Genomic DNA, 17,478 nt, shown 5'->3' on the forward strand with positions numbered 1-17,478 from the left:
AAGGCACTGACAAGTTTCCCTTAAAGGGATTGTCCAGATTCCAGTTAAGGACATGAGTGGCATGGATACTACAAAAAAACAAAACAAAAAACAACCCAACAAATTCTTATCCTGAACAAACCATTTAGATCAATTCTGTCAGTCACACCAACAATAAACCTAAACATAGGGTGTCACATTAGCAGCCATTCATTACACAATAATCAAAGGGGTTATTAAAAGGACTGTCAGCAGGTTTCTGCAATGTAACCTGAAGACAGCATGCTGCAATAGTTAAAACAGAGACTTCATCCCTACCTCTTATCTCACAGTCTTCTTTTTTTTTTGTTTACTTGCAATGTTAGCTTAAACCTCTTCTCTTTATCATTAGTGGGTCTCAGCAACACATGAGCTCTAGCCCAACTCTGCCCTCCTCTGTGATTAGCAGCTTCTGTCTATGGAAATGTACACTGAAAGCCTGTGTGGGTGGGGGCAGCTCTCCCAGCTCTGCTACATACAAAATCTAAAATCTTCCACTGTGTCAGAACAGCTGCACACAGAAATATAAGTGACATTGAACTCAAGGCCTATTTGCCTACATCATGCTGCTCTCAGAGGAGGTAGCAAAAACCTGCTGACAGATTCCCTTTAAGAAACATTATTGCTGGGGAAGCTGCCTAAAGCCAGTCATTTCCTTTGCTAAGTACGCTTTCAAAAGACCTTTTTGGGAAAAACACCCAAACATTTAGTATCAATGACTTTCTAGGAGGGTGGTCCTTGAACAGGACAATATAATTGATTGAATGGTCCCATGGTTACAGATTACAACTTAATTCTGTGTTCAGTCTGATCCTGGGGTTTTGTTATCCTTTCCTTAGGACTCAATTTGATAGTAGGTTAATAGGAAAAGGATGAAGGAAGGGTAGAAATATACCTTCAATAGTCATCCAAAGGCTTACCTAGAGTGCAAGTGGACTCAGGGGGAGTAGGGGAAGAAGTCTCTGACAACAAGAGATATTGGCCACACATTAATACAAATTTCAAAATCAACAGTTTCCATCACTCTTAAGGCAGCTTTACACGCTGCGACATCGCTAGCGATTGCACCCGCCCCCGTCGTTTGTGCGTCACGGGCAAATAACTGCCCATGGTGAACAATATCACTAGTACGCGTCACACGCACATACCTTCCTAGCGACGTTGCTGTGGCCGGCGAACAAACTCTTTTAAGGGGGAGGTTTGTGTGGCATCACAGTGACGTCACACAGCGGGCCAAACAATAGAAGCGGAGGGGAGGAGAGCAGCCGCATTAACGTCACTCCAACCTCGTTGCCGGAGGACGCAGGAACGCTGTTAGTCATTCCCGGGGTGTCACACGTATCGATGTGTGCTGCCTCAGGAACGACAAACAACCAGCGTCCAAGAAGATCAACGATATTGGGAAAGGAACGACGTGTCAACAATCTACGATTTTTGCCATTTTTCGGATAGTTAGCGGTCGTTCATAGGCGTCACACGCAACGACATCGCTAACGAGGTCGGATGTGCGTCACGAATTCCGTGACCCCAGCGATATCTCGTTAGCGATGTCGTTGCGTGTAAAGCGGCCTTTACACTTATATGTATCTTGTATCTTTACACTTGACTTACGGATTAGACTAGATATAGCTCATTTATAGTCAAGGTGACACATTGCTCTGCACAGGATCTACATATACAAAACAGCAAGATATCTTTTAGGGTTCTTTGAAACATCCGTGCAACACGGTCCGTGCACAGAGCAGCATGCCCAGACTTGTCATGGCACTCCCAACCAAAGCGTGACAGCTTCATATATTTTTATGTGGCTGGAGACTCATGGCCAGGTCTGTTGTATTGTGGTCTGTGCATGGACTGGCTACAGGTGTCCAGTACCGAACGTGGCAGTCTCATAGAAATATATGAAGCTGTCACGCTCACGTCAGGAGAGCAGCAGCCAGTCCATGCATTCTGGTCTGTGCACAGACAGTGTTGCAAAGACGTCAGAAAGAACCCTAATGGGTGATCTGAGACAAATAATGATTTTGATCCTAAATGACTATTTATTGTAATAAATGACATAGATTTTCTAATAGGCTTTAATTAAAAAAAAAAACAAAAACAAAGAAAACACCTTTTGTTCCCTCACTACGCTGCTCTATTTTTCCCTACTTTCTCCTTGATAATCTGTTTGAGAATTCCCAGTGCATGTTGGGATACTCAAATGGGACTTCAGCAGGGAGCAGAGGCTGCGGTCACTGCCACCGCCTCTGTCCCAATCCTGAAATAAAGTGTCAATAATCACATCTCTTTCAGGAGCTGGACTAGTCCCTGCTCTACAGATCAGGTGGCGGTTGTCATTTCAACATAAGCTTGGTAGGATCTTGCTACTTTGCAATATTCTTCTCAGTGCACAGTGACCGTGCACTCGCTTGTCAACTCTAATTAGACATAACAAGCCGGTAGCCAGAGAGCGCTGTCAGTGTGCATCGTAGACAAATAACACGGATGACAGGGAGAGCAGGGACCAGACCCACCCCAAAAGTGACTAATGATGCACTTTTGCCAGCCAGCTTGTCACTTCTAAAAAGAGTCGGCGAGGGAGCGCACTGTCACTGTGCACTGAGAATATCACAGTGACAAGATCCTAATGAGCATACATCAGAATAGACAACCCATGTTTTCCCCTGTACAACAGGGAAGAGCGCAGCCCCGGATATGGACGACACTTCATTTCAAGACAGAGGACAGAGGCTTCAGAAGTGACCACCACTTTTGACCCCTGATGACGACTCATTTGAGTAGAATACTATGCGCAGGGATTCTCAAACGAAATGTCAAATAGAAAGTAGGTAAAAAGAAAAAATAAAGCAGTTAGATTAGAGGGGGGGACAATATGGACTTTCATTAAAGCAGATTAAAAAAAGCTATTTTATTATTACAATAAACAGTCATTTAGGATGAAAATCAGTCTTAATTTGAGACCAATTCTTTAAAGGGAACCTGCCACATCCAGAAACACTTTACCTGCACATTGATTGACAACCTACTCTGCAGCATGTGTGTGTGGGGCAGGCTGTCGATTAAAGTGCCAGAGTGTTATCACAGCCTGCTCATAGTATAGTGAGCATTAACTGATTACATCGATGATTGGAAGAGAGCGGCTGCAGGAAGAATATAACGTCACTTTCTCCCTGTAGCTGCTGCTCATTTAAGCCAGCCAGGAATGATTAAATGCCATTAACAAGCAACTTATGATTGTGAACGTGAATAGCATTTCCGGAGGTGAACATTTCTATTTTGTTTAGTATTCATTTCATTACTGTTCTAGTACATTTACAATTAAGAAAAATTGAGCATGCCTTTTTAATTTTAAAATCAGTATGTCAACCGCAATTTAGGAAAGTTTTCAATGATTTGGGCAGAAGATGTAGAATTTATTTGCATGTAAATTGCACAAATTTGATACCCACAAAGTAAACTAAATAACAAACTAGTGACAACAGTGATTGCTGCACAATTTACTATACTTATATTGCACCATGGTTCTTTTTGAGTGTACAAAAATTCCTGATGATCAAAAAATATAACTATTATAGAAAACAGAAGACAAAACAAAAATACAAAATATTTTAGTAGAACTAATATAGACGGTTAACAATACAGAGGTAAAAAGTCTGGATGTCAGTGGAGAATGATTAAAATGGATTTATTAGCAGTACATGCAACACAACAAAATAATGAAACATGGCAGGTGCTCATGCCAGTCCTTGTACAACTCATGAAATGAAGTCTTCTATAAGCTGTCAAGAATTCATGCAAAGAAAAAGATGGTGATGGTTTGGGAACAGATGATATGAGGAAGGAACATGAAGGAGGGGTGGGATCAATGCAATGTGCCACAGGCATGTGCATTACAGGAATCCAGAACTGTGAACAAAACAGAAATTAAATAAATACATTATGTCATGATCAAAAGATGAATCCTAAAAGTTAGCACAGAAAGCATGCAATGTAGAGATGGCTGAAATGGATTTTAAAGATATTGCTTCAAAAGAATACAAAATCGCATATTTGGAATTGTAGGGGGCATGTGTTACAGCTGCGATAACACAGATTTACCACAAGGTGGCCTCCTACAACACATTAAATTTGGCGTGCACATTGAAGTAGCAAATGAAATAGTGTACTTTTTTTCAGGGGCTGTAGTCGATCAGTAATTGCTTTTTTTTTTTTTTTTTTTTCTAGAAATACTAGCATACTAAGTATTATAACTTATTTGCAATCATCCCTACCAACTCTCAGAGTATACTACACTACATTTATGAACAGTCTAAAATATTATTAATTATACACATATATATCTCTCTCACCACACACATATATACACACATACATATATAATTATAATATATATGTGTGTGTGTGTATGTATATTATATATACATATATATATACACTATATATATATATATATATATATATATATATATATATATATATATATATATATATACATATATACATATATACATATATATATATATATATATATATATATACACATATACATATACATATATATATATAAATCAAATCAAATCAAATCAAATCAAATAAGCTTTATTGGCAGGACCAAATACAAATTAGTTTTGCCAAAGCAAGTGTACATTAGGGCCTGGGGCTGTGGGGATGGTGGGTGGGGATTGTAGGAAGGATGGATGGGGCACATCCAGGGTGGGGACTGTGGGGGCACTTCTAGGATGGGGGCTATGGAAGTCCATGGCTTATGATGGGGCATATCTACGGTGGGGACTGTGGTAACGGTGGATGGGGCATATCCAGGGTGGGGATTGGGGGGCCACATCTGGGATGGGGGGCTATGGAAGTCCATGGCTTATCATAGTTCTCTTTCTCGAAGTCTATGACATTCGCTCACATACCGCGCTGCTATCTCCACTGCGCTCTCTTCTTCCCCCAGCAGGATATATATTTTCTCTTCCTCCTTCATGGAGCTGAAATCCGGGAAGAGATGGGAGAGTCTCCTGAAGTGAGTGTCCCTCACTGTTGAGTACTTGGTGCAGTGTAGCAGGAAGTGGGTTTCATCCTCCAGGGCCTCCAGGTCACAGTGTTGGCACAGTCTGTCCTCCCTTGGCTTGTAGCTCTGCTTGTGTCGACCGGATTCGATGGCTAGACTGTGGGCACTGAGTCTATATCGGCTCAGGGTCCTGCGGTCTCTGGGGTCCGGGATTTTCTCCAGATACGGGGCCAGTCTGTAGTCTCTCTGTAGACTCTGGTACGTGGTCAGTTTCTGTGAGGTGTTGATGTCGGTCCTCCAGTCACTGACATACCTCTCCTGGCCCTCGTCTACCATCTTCCTGATTCTGGTTCTTGTCAGGCTGCTGTGATTGGTTATTTTGTCCAGTTGGGTTTGGGAGAGCTGTGCCAGGGGTCCTGGTTCATCTGGCCCACGTATATGTATCAGAGCTTTGTGGTGATGGGAGCTTGGATTGCTACTCTGTAGGTGAGCCTGAAATGATAGTGACCTCTTCAGAGCTGCTAGGTGTAGAGGGAATCTGCCCAGCTCAGCTCGACAGGCGCTGTTGGAGGTGCTTCGATGGACCTGGAGAAGGTGCTTACAGAATTCCAGGTGGAATATTTCTGTTGGGCTGGAATCCCACCTTGACCAATCTGGGTAAGTGTGAGGGCCCCAGACTTCGCTGCCATACAGGAGGATTGGGGCAATGATGGAATCGAAGATTTTTAGCCAGACCCTCACTGGTGGCTTCAGATGATACAATTTCCTTCGGATGGCATAAAAGGTTTTGCAGGCCTTGTTTTTCAGGGTCTCTATGGCTTGTTTAAAGCTCCCTGACTGGTGAATTTCCAGGCCCAAGTAGGTGTATTTGTCTGTTCCTGTTAGAGTGCAGCCGTTTACGACAAATGAAGGATGCTGGTCAAATCTTCTTTTTCTCTTCTGGAACACCATGATGTTGGTTTTCTTTAGATTGATCGGTAGTGCCCATGTGGAGCTGAATTTCTCCAAAATTTGTAGGTTGTCTTGGAGACCTTTCTCGGTTGGTGACACCAGCAGTAGGTCGTCTGCATAGAGCAAGAATTTCACCTGGGCGTCATGGAGTGTGAGACCTGGAGCAGGTGAAGATTCCAGAGCAGCAGCCAGCTCATTGATGTAAATATTGAAGAGCGTTGGACTTAGGCTGCAGCCCTGTCTGACTCCTCGGCTCTGCTGGAAATAAGCCGTTCTTCTACCGTTCACACTCACGCTGCAGAGGTTCTCGGTGTAGGAGCTTTTGATGACATCGTAGGTCTTTCCTCCTATTCCGCTTTCCAGCATTTTTAAGAACAAGCCCGGGTGCCACACTGAGTCAAAGGCCTTTTTAAAGTCTACAAAGCAGGCGTATATCTTCCCATGCTTTGTGTTGTGGACGTGGCTCTGAATGAGACTGTGCAGGGTGTAGATGTGGTCCGTGGTGCGGTGGTTTGGCACGAACCCTGCTTGGCTTTTGCTCAGGACATTGTGCTCGGTAAGGAAACTGATGATCCTTTTGTTTAGGATGCTGTTGAACAGTTTTCCCAAGTTACTGCTGACACATATGCCTCTGTAGTTGGCAGGGTCATACCTGTCCCCACTCTTGTGGATCGGTGTAATGAGTCCTTGGTTCCAGGTACGAGGGAAGTAGCCAGCACTCAGCACAATGTTGAACAGTTTAACCATTGCAGCTTGAATTTCTGGTGGGCTGTACTTCAACATCTCTGGGGGGATTCCATCCAGACCACTAGATTTTTTACACTTTATGGAAGTGATTTTCTCTGCAACTTCCTGTAATGTAATTGGTGTGTCCAGTGGGTTTTGGAAGTTTTTGATTTTCTCTTCCATTGCCTTTAGTTTTGATGTTATGTTTTCCTGCTCTTGGCTTAGTCCTTCTTTTGGGATGTCTTTGTAGAGGTCTCTGAAGTACTGGAGCCAGATGTTGCCATTTTGGATATGGGTATCAGTCTTTTTCTTGCTCTTTGTGTCCATGTGGCTCCATATTTCCCAGAAGGAGTTGTCTTGGAGGGCGTCTTGGAGTTGGCTAAGTTTGGTAGAGATGTAGCTCTGCTTCTTCCTCCTGAGGATGGTTTTGTACTGCTTTTGTATGGTGTCATAGGCTTCCCTCAGGTCTGGGTTGTTGGGGTCTCTGTGTTTATTGTTTGAGGCTGTTCTCAGGGTCTTTCGAACGGCTTTACACTCTTTGTCAAACCAACCATTGATCTGCTTTTCTTTTGGCCTCTTGTAGTTGACTTGTTTGAGGTCGGACAATTTGGCCATGGTGTGGAATATTTTGTTGAGGTCTTTTGCAGCTTGATTCACTCCTTCTGGGTTTGACTTGTACTTGTAGCTGTAGAAGTTGTGGAGCATCTCTTGTAATTCCGGTCTGTTGGGAGCCTCTTTATATTTTATTTCTGACGTCTTGGACCATTTATAGGATGGAGGTCGGTTGTAGAGGCTGCTCTGCTGTGGCTTTTGTGTGGATGGTTTCTCTGTAGATTTTATGTACAGGAGAAGTTGGCTGTGGTCTGACAGGTGCGTTTGTGGGGTGACTATGAAGGCGCTAATATTTGCCGGGTCCATATCTGTAATGGCGTAGTCTACTACACTCCTTCCTACATGGGAGTCTAGTGTATATCTTCCCAGTGAGTCTCCCTTTGTACGTCCATTAAGAATATGAAGACCTAAACTTTTACATAAGTTCAGGAGCTTTTTGCCACTTTTGTTGACTGTACTGTCATAGCTGTTTCTCTCTGAGTGTTCTGAGTCGTGACTGTCATTCTCTGCCCCAAATATGTAGATGTTTCCGTCTGTGGTCAGAAAGTCTTTTTCTCTCCCTGTTCTTGCATTGAGGTCTCCAAAGATGAGAACTTTGCCCAGGACCTGATAATGGGTGGCTTCTTCTTGTAAGATCTCAAAGCTGTCTGGATTGAAGTAGGGGGACTCTGGCGGTGGTATATAGGTGGTGCAGAGGTAGACATCGGACTGAGAGGTGAGGATGGAGCTGCTGATTCTGATCCATATGTGGCTGCCTCCTCTCTTCACTGGTGTGATGTACTGGTGGAGCTCTTCTTTATACCAGATCAATATTCCTCCTGAGCAGCGGCCCTGTTTGATGTTTTTATTTTTAAGGGCAGGGACAGAGATTTCTCTGTATCCGATTGGCACCAGAGATTCGTTTTCAGCTCTGGTCCATGTTTCCAGGAGGATCTGAATGTCTATATTCTTCAGTCTTTGAATAAAGTCGGGGTCATTTGTTTTACATCCAAAGGCCGAGGTGCTCAGGCCTTGGATGTTCCAGCTGCTGATTGTGAATGAGGTCATTTTTTTTTTTTTTTCTATATACCTCATGTGTATATACCTTGTAATGAGTGCGGCTGTGTAAGACACTCTGGATTTACGACTGGTTTATAGGTATGTTAGATCCAGTCACATTAGTTTCCTGCACAATGTGCTGAGCAGGGTTCTAATCTCTTCCATATCTCTGCCCTGCATGTCTCTGTGTGGGGTTGATGGTCCCCTCCATGGTGGTCTCCTCCTCTGATGGCCCGATGTTGGGTGAAGGGTTTTGTTTCTGGCCTCCTGTGATGAAATTGGGGTTTCCTGTCTTTTTATTGTTGGGGGTCTTTCCATGGGATTTTGGTTGTTGAGTCCAGGCATGGGGTCTCTGTTTAGTATAATGTCCTTCAGCTCTTTGGCCAGTAGGCTGACCCCTTGTTTGTTTAGGTGCTTGTCGTCGTAGAGGTGTTGGTGTTTTATGGAGGGGTGTTGTGCCAGGATCACGTCGGGCACAGCCTTGATTCTTGTGGTCAGGTCCGTGTTGATGTTCTGGGTAGTTTGGCTGGATACATCATTTCTTGGGAGCAGAGATGATAGAATTATTTTGCTGTCTGGGAATTTTAGTTTTGCCGTCTTTGCTAGTTGGGTCAGTTGTCCTGCGATCTGCTGGTGTTGGGCTGGCAGATTGTTTGTTCCTGTGTGTATAAAAATATGATTTGGGCTTGTGAACCGTGGGTTATTGATGACTGCCATCACCTGCTCAATAGTTGCACAGTGGATTTTTTTGACCCTTTTTCCTGGAAATAGTCGCCATGTTTTCAGGTATTTCCCATTTGAGTCCATTATTAGGATGGTATCAAAACGTTGTGAGGTCACGGGTGGGGTACGTGGGTGAAGCTGGGGGTCTGTGCTGGAGATTTTGCTGGTGGCTAGTTCTCTTCTCTTTTCTGTTTCTCTGGTTTGTGGTTCACTTGTGTTATTTTCAGGAGCATTCATATTGTTGGAGTTATTTGGTATCTCAGTGTCCTGGCCAGTGGAGGCCATTGTGTCTGTTCTGGTGTTAGTTACCATAGCTCCCTCCTGGCCAGTGGGGGCCATGTTGTCTTCACTCCTCTGTGTTTCTATGGCGTCCTCCTGTTTCAGGTGTCCCGGAGTCTTCAGCTCTGTTATCTCCTGTCTCAGTCGGGCATTTTCATGCTGCAGTTCACACATTTTGCTTCTTATTTCCTGCAGATGCATATTCACTGCTGCATATTCACACCTCAGTTTGCTTATCTCATTCATTACTTGGTCATTTGCATTTCTGTCACCAAGGTTTCTTTGAAGTTCTTCTTTAAATTGTACAAAGTCTCTTTCTAGTTGAGATAAACAGTCTCTGAGGGTCTCGGGTGAGGGGTGTGAAGTGTTGGGGGCTGCAGTTCTGTCTCTGGAGGTCTCTGTAGAGGTGATGGTGGCTGCTGGGGTTTGTTGTTCTTTGCAGTTTTGTGCCTGGAGTTTAATTTGAGAAAAGCTGTCTTCAAATTTCTGTAAGTTTTCCTCAGCCCCTTGTACCATGATTATGCCGTTATTGTACACGTTTATGGTCAGTGAGTTGGTCTCGTCTTCTTTTTGGTTTCTAATTCTGATCTGCTGGCCCTTATGATTGCCGTTCTTGGATATATACTTATATTGATTGCACAGAGCGGTGTGCCAGGCTAAGGGCTGGTCTGTGAAAAATAAATAATTGGTTTTCCTTTTATCTTCCTCTTTAGAGGTAAAATCAGGAAAGAGGGTCTCTGGCTCTTCTCTAATCTTTGCATGTTTAATGGCTTTTTGTGTATGAATGCTTTTCTGCCCTTCAGAGTATGTGATTTCCAGAGTGTGTGACCTCCTGGTGTCGGGTGTCTCCAGCTCTGCTCTCTGCCCAGTTACTTGTTCTACATTTATATTTTCCATTTTTATAATAGTCCTTATTTATCAGAGATGTAATTACAGCACTGTCTGTAGGTTGTGGTATGGATGGAGGATGGTCCTACCTTTAGATGTGCAGATCTCTGGGTGTCAGATGTCAGTTTGGAGTCCTCCTGTTGTATGTGATCTGTCCTTCAACAGGTTTTTTCTTATGTCCTTTTAAATCCTCTATTTCCTCTTTTTTCATAAAAATCTTTAGTCCAGCTCAGTCCAGCTCGCTTTCCTGTTCCACAGAGTCGAATTTTTCAAGGTTTTGTCTTACTGTTCGCTCATTACAAGGTATAAATGATGAAAAACTCAGGAGCTCATCTTCAATGCTGCTTACTCCTAGGAATGGTGGGCGGGGGCCTGGTTGGGACAGACCTGTGAGAGAGTTCCTGGAAACCTGGTCTACAGCGCCCCCCTGTGGCCAGACGCACAAGGTAACTGATTGAATTGCATACCTGTTGTAAACCATGCTTTATCTGTAACTGTACTCTGACATAACTGTATATTCTGTAGATTCCCTATTGTATATATTGTAGTTTCTAGTGTGCTTTAGGCGATTAAATTATATAATTAATCTTGGGCTGTTCTGTTATCTCGATCTTGAATCCCACGTCTGTGTGTTCGGCTAATAGTTACCGTAAATCGGTTGGTGGCAGCGAATTGTGCCAAGGATTATTGTGGGGAGGCCAGTGAGATTCGGGAGATTTTATATATTCCGCCCGCGGAGGTCGGGGGAATATATACCTTACTCTCACCGGGGACCCTTCAATAATCGGCATAAGTAGTATAGCGGCCTCCTTGCTTATTGTCGGGCAATTCCATAATTGGCCTGACTATAAGAGGGGCGCTAGAGAGCGCGTCACGTGCTCTGTCTGTCGGTCAGGAGGTATAAAGGAGGGGTGACCCCCACTTGTTACCCCCCGATTGTGACGTACTGGTAGCCAGCGCGGGGGATTTCTGAGTGACCCCCCCGGTGGTTTGTGACATATATACACACACACATATACATATATATATATATATATACATTATATATATATATATATATATGTATGTGATATGTGTGTGTATATATTATATATATTATATATATTTATATATATATATATATATATATATATATATATATATATATATATATATATATATATATATATATACACATATACACATATATACACTTATACATACTCACACATACACATTATATATATATATATATATATATATATATATATATATATATATATATATATATATATATATATATATATATATATATATATATATATATATATATATATATATATATATATATATATATATATATATATATATATATATATACACATACATACACACACACATACATACATATATATATATATACACACATACATACATACATACATACAGTCAGGGCCAGAAATATTTGGACAGTGACACAAGTTTTGTTATTTTAGCTATTTACAAAAACATGTTCAGAAATACAATTATATATATATATAATATGGGCAGAAAGTGCACACTCCCAGCTGCAATATGAGAGTTTTCACATCCAAATCGGAGAAAGGGTTTAGGAATCATAGCTCTGTAATGCATAGCCTCCTCTTTTTCAAGGGACCAAAAGTAATTGGACAAGGGACTCTAAAGGCCCAGTCACACACAACGACTTACCAGCGATCCCGAAAACGATGCAACCTGATAGGGATCGCAGGTAAGTCGCTGGGAGATCGCAGGTGAGATGTCACACAGTCCGATCTTACCAGCGATGCAGGAACAATACAGGTCACAGTAGCGACCTGTATAACGATCTCAGCAGTCACTATGACCCTGTCACACAGCGTCAAACACAGCGATGTGTCCTGCACAGCAGGACATCGCCTTTGAAGAAAATGACCTGGACCATTCTGCAACGACCAGAGATCTCACAGCAGGGGCCTGATCGCTGGTAGCTGTCACACATAACGAGGTCGCTACTGCGTCACCAAAACGGTGACTCAGCTGCGATCTCGCTAGCGATCTCGTTATGTGTGACAGTACCTTAAGGCTATGTGTCCACGGTAGAATGTACCTGCGGATTTTTCTGCATGAGAATCTGCGACTTTCGCGGCAAATCCGCACCTTATTTTTGCCGCGGATTTGCCGCGGATTTTTTTTTTTTTTCCCCATTCTATACCCAAAATCCGCACCAAAATCCGCAACAATAATTGACATGCTGCAGATTTTTCCGGATCAAAATCCGCGGCAAATCCGCCGCGGAAAAATCCGCAGCATGGACACAGCATTTCCAAAATGCCATTGAAATGGCTTGGAAGTGCCACTGCTGCAGATTTTCGGAAAATCCGCGGCAAATCCGCGGCCAAATCCGTGCAAAATCCGCAGCGTGGGCACATAGCCTTAGGGCTGCAATTAACTCTGAAGGCGTCTCCCTCGTTAACCTGTAATCAATGAAGTAGTTAAAAGGTCTGGGGTTGATTACAGGTGTGTGGTTTTGCATTTGGAAGCTGTTGCTGTGACCAGACAACATGCGGTCTAAGGAACTCTCAATTGAGGTGAAGCAGAACATCCTGAGGCTGAAAAAAAAGAAAAAATCCATCAGAGAGATAGCAGACATGCTTGGAGTAGCAAAATCAACAGTCGGGTACATTCTGAGAAAAAAGGAATTGACTGGTGAGCTTGGGAACTCAAAAAGGCCTGGGCGTCCACGGATGACAACAGTGGTGGATGATCGCCGCATACTTTCTTTGGTGAAGAAGAACCCGTTCATAACATCAACTGAAGTCCAGAACACTCTCAGTGAAGTAGGTGTATCTGTCTCTAAGTCAACAGTAAAGAGAAGACTCCATGAAAGTAAATACAAAGGGTTCACATCTAGATGCAAACCATTCATCAATTCCAAAAATAGACAGGCCAGAGTTAAATTTGCTGAAAAACACCTCATGAAGCCAGCTCAGTTCTGGAAAAGTATTCTATGGACAGATGAGACCAAGATCAACCTGTACCAGAATGATGGGAAGAAAAAAAGTTTGGAGAAGAAAGGGAATGGCACATGATCCAAGGCACAACACATCCTCTGTAAAACATGGTGGAGGCAACGTGATGGCATGGGCATGCATGGCTTTCAATGGCACTGGGTCACTTGTGTTTATTGATGACATAACAGCAGACAAGAGTAGCCGGATGAATTCTGAAGTGTACAGGGATATACTTTCAGCCCAGATTCAGCCAAATGCCGCAAAGTTGATCGGACGGCGCTTCATAGTACAGATGGACAATGACCCCAAGCATACAGCCAAAGCTACCCAGGAGTTCATGAGTGCAAAAAAGTGGAACATTCTGCAATGGCCAAGTCAATCACCAGATCTTAAGTCTGGATTTGAGCAAGTGAAATGCATGCTCAATTGGGTTAAGATCTGGTGATTGACTTGGCCATTGCAGAATGTTCCACTTTTTTGCACTCATGAACTCCTGGGTAGCTTTGGCTGTATGCTTGGGGTCATTGTCCATCTATACTATGAAGCGCCGTCCGATCAACTTTGCGGCATTTGGCTGAATCTGGGCTGAAAGTATATCTCGGTACACTTCAGAATTCATCCGGCTACTCTTGTCTGCTGTTATGTCATCAATAAACACAAGTGACCCAGTGCCATTGAAAGACATGCATGCCCATGCCATCACGTTGCCTCCATCATGTTTTACAGAGGATGTGGTGTGCCTTGGATCATGTGCCGTTCCCTTTCTTCTCCAAACTTTTTTTCTTCCCATCATTCTGGTACAGGTTGATCTTGGTCTCATCTGTCCATAGAATACTTTTCCAGAACTGAGCTGGCTTCATGAGGTGTTTTTCAGCAAATTTAACTCTGGCCTGTCTATTTTTGGAATTGATGAATGGTTTGCATCTAGATGTGAACCCTTTGTATTGACTTTCATGGAGTCTTCTCTTTACTGTTGACTTCGAGACAGATACACCTACTTCACTGAGAGTGTTCTGGACTTTAGTTGATGTTGTGAACGGGTTCTTCTTCACCAAAGAAAGTATGCGGCGATCATCCACCACTGTTGTCATCCGTGGACGCCCAGGCCTTTTTGAGTTCCCAAGCTCACCAGTCAATTCCTTTTTTCTCAGAATGTACCCGACTGTTGATTTTGCTACTCCAAGCATGTCTGCTATCTCTCTGATGGATTTTTTCTTTTTTTCAGCCTCAGGATGTTCTGCTTCACCTCAATTGAGAGTTCCTTAGACCGCATGTTGTCTGGTCACAGCAACAGCTTCCAAATGCAAAACCACACACCTGTAATCAACCCCAGACCTTTTAACTACTTCATTGATTACAGGTTAACGAGGGAGACGCCTTCAGAGTTAATTGCAGCCCTTAGAGTCCCGTGTCCAATTACTTTTGGTCCCTTGAAAAAGAGGAGGCTATGCATTACAGAGCTATGATTCCTAAACCCTTTCTCCGATTTGGATATGAAAACTCTCATATTGCAGCTGGGAGTGTGCACTTTCAGCCCATATTATATATAGAATTGTATTTCTGAACATGTTTTTGTAAACAGCTAAAATAACAAAACTTGTGTCACTGTCCAAATATTTCTGGACCTAACTATAATATATATATCTCTATATCTATACACACACACACACACACACACACACACACACACACACATACATACATACATACATACATACATACATACATACATACATACATACACGGTGCCTACAAGTAGTATTCAACCCCCTGCAGATTTAGCAGGTTTGATAAGATGCAAATAAGTTAGGGCCTGCAAACTTCAAACAAGAGCAGGATTTATTAACAGATGCATAAATCTTACAAACCAACAAGTTATGTTGCTCAGTTAAATTTTAATAAATTTTCAACATAAAAGTGTGGGTCAATTATTATTCAACCCCTAGGTTTAAATATTTTGTGGAATAACCCTTGTTTGCAATTACAGCTAATAATCGTCTTTTATAAGACCTGATCAGGCTGGCACAGGTCTCTGGAGTTATCTTGGCCCACTCCTCCATGCAGATCTTCTCCAAGTTATCTAGGTTCTTTGGGTGTCTCATGTGGACTTTAATCTTGAGCTCCTTCCACAAGTTTTCAATTGGGTTAAGGTCAGGAGACTGACTAGGCCACTGCAACACCTTGATTTTTTCCCTTTTGAACCAGGCCTTGGTTTTCTTGGCTGTGTGCTTTGGGTCGTTGTCTTGTTGGAAGATAAAATGACGACCCATCTTAAGATCCTTGATGGAGGAGCGGAGGTTCTTGGCCAAAATCTTCAGGTAGGCCGTGCTATCCATCTCCCATGGATGCGGACCAGATGGCCAGGCCCCTTGGCTGAGAAACAGCCCCACAGCATGATGCTGCCACCACCATGCTTGACTGTAGGGATGGTATTCTTGGGGTCGCATGCAGTGCCATCCAGTCTCCAAACGTCACGTGTGTGGTTGGCACCAAAGATCTCGATCTTGGTCTCAGACCAGAGAACCTTGAACCAGTCTGTCTCAGAGTCCTCCAAGTGATCATGAGCAAACTGTAGACGAGCCTTGAAATGACGCTTTGAAAGTAAAAGGTACCTTACGGGCTTGTCTGGAACGGAGACCATTGCGGTGAAGTAAGTTACTTATGGTATTGACTGAAACCAATGTCCCCACTGCCATGAGATCTTCCCGGAGCTCCTTCCTTGTTGTCCTTGGACAAGCCTGGCCTCAGCACGGGTGGAAACTTTCAAAGGCTGTTCAGGCCGTGGAAGGCTAACAGTAGCTCCATAAGCCTTCCACTTCCGGATGATGCTCCCAACAGTGGAGACAGGTAGGCCCAACTCCTTGGAAAGGGTTTTGTACCCCTTGCCAGCCTCGTGACCCTCCACGATCTTGTCTCTGATGGCCTTGGAATGCTCCTTTGTCTTTCCCATGTTGACCAAGTATGAGTGCTGTTCACAAGTTTGGGGAGGGTCTTAATTAATCAGAAAAGGCTGGAAAAAGAGATAATTAATCCAAACATGTGAAGCTCATTGTTCTTTGTGCCTGAAATACTTCTTAATACTTTAGGGGAACCAAACAGAATTCTGGTGGTTTGAGGGGTTGAATAATAAATGACCCTCTGAATAAACTTTTCACAATTTAAAAAAAAAAAAAAAGAAATAACATGCTTTTTTGCTGCAGTGCATTTCACACTTCCAGGCTGATCTACAGTCCAAATGTCACAATGCCAAGTTAATTCCGAATGTGTAAACTTGCTAAATCTGCAGGGGGTTGAATATTACTTGTGGGCACTGTGTATATATACACACACACACACACATTGTGTGTGTGTGCGCGCGCATGTATATGTGTATATATATATATATATATGTATATGTATGTATATATATATATATATATATATATATATATATATATATATATACACACAAACAAACAAACATACACACATATAAATATAATGTGTGTGTATATATATGTGGATATATAATATACACACGCACACATACATACACATACATATATATATACTATGTGTGCGCGCGTGTGTGATATATTTTATATTATATATATATATATATTTTATATATATATATATATATATATATATATATATATATATTATACATATATATTATACATTATACACACACACACATACATACATATTATATAAAAATATTTATTTTTCTCAGGCTAAAGGCAAATTATGGCACAATTGTGATTGCAAGGCCACTGGCAGGCTTATCAGGGCACTGGTGGACTATGGTTTCTTTACTCTAGCACAAGGCTACCTATAACCAGTCCCCTTCCATACACTTCTGCCCTCCTTATCCCTGCTGCTCACAGACCGGTCTCTAAAATTTCCCCCATGTTTGCTATAGGATCTTGAATTTGCTACCCCAACTAATGAGACTCTTCTCCACCAATGAAACCTTCAATAATAACCTGAAGCCACCACTTCAGGAAAGAATACAATAATGGGCCTACATACCATCCTTCCTGGATTATAAGCCCCTGAAGGGGACCAGTACCCTTCTGAGCCTGTTCGGAACATACAAATGTCTGTAAAGCGGTCTGAGCATGGGCCACAATGCACAAATGGACCATGGATGATTGCTCTCTTGACCCGAACATAGATGGCTGTCGAGAAAGGTTCAGGAGACTTCTGGTTGGTCCGTGCATTGCCATCCGAATTTGGGACTACAGAACACGG

The 17,478-nt window shown here is 42.6% G+C and overlaps 1 protein-coding gene across 4 annotated transcripts in view; it reads right to left on the minus strand.

Moving 5' to 3' along the window:
* SEPTIN6 (septin 6) overlaps positions 1–17,478 on the minus strand; it is a 139,818-nt gene that overhangs the window by 17,378 nt on the left and 104,962 nt on the right. The window contains exon 11 of one of the 4 annotated variants that reach the window (XM_075323841.1): positions 3,567–3,927. The exons of 2 other annotated variants lie outside the window; for them this stretch is intronic. Coding sequence is in view for 1 of the 2 variants with exons in the window: in XM_075323839.1 (XP_075179954.1) it covers positions 3,912–3,927 (16 nt within the window). In the remaining variant the exon portion in view is untranslated. Of the gene's footprint in view, positions 1–3,566; positions 3,928–17,478 lie in introns of those variants that run through there. One more of the 4 variants, XM_075323839.1, reaches the window with a different exon arrangement.

The sequence above is a fragment of the Anomaloglossus baeobatrachus genome, chromosome 9, assembly GCF_048569485.1.
Source record: "Anomaloglossus baeobatrachus isolate aAnoBae1 chromosome 9, aAnoBae1.hap1, whole genome shotgun sequence".
In the NCBI taxonomy this organism is placed as follows: domain Eukaryota; kingdom Metazoa; phylum Chordata; class Amphibia; order Anura; family Aromobatidae; genus Anomaloglossus; species Anomaloglossus baeobatrachus.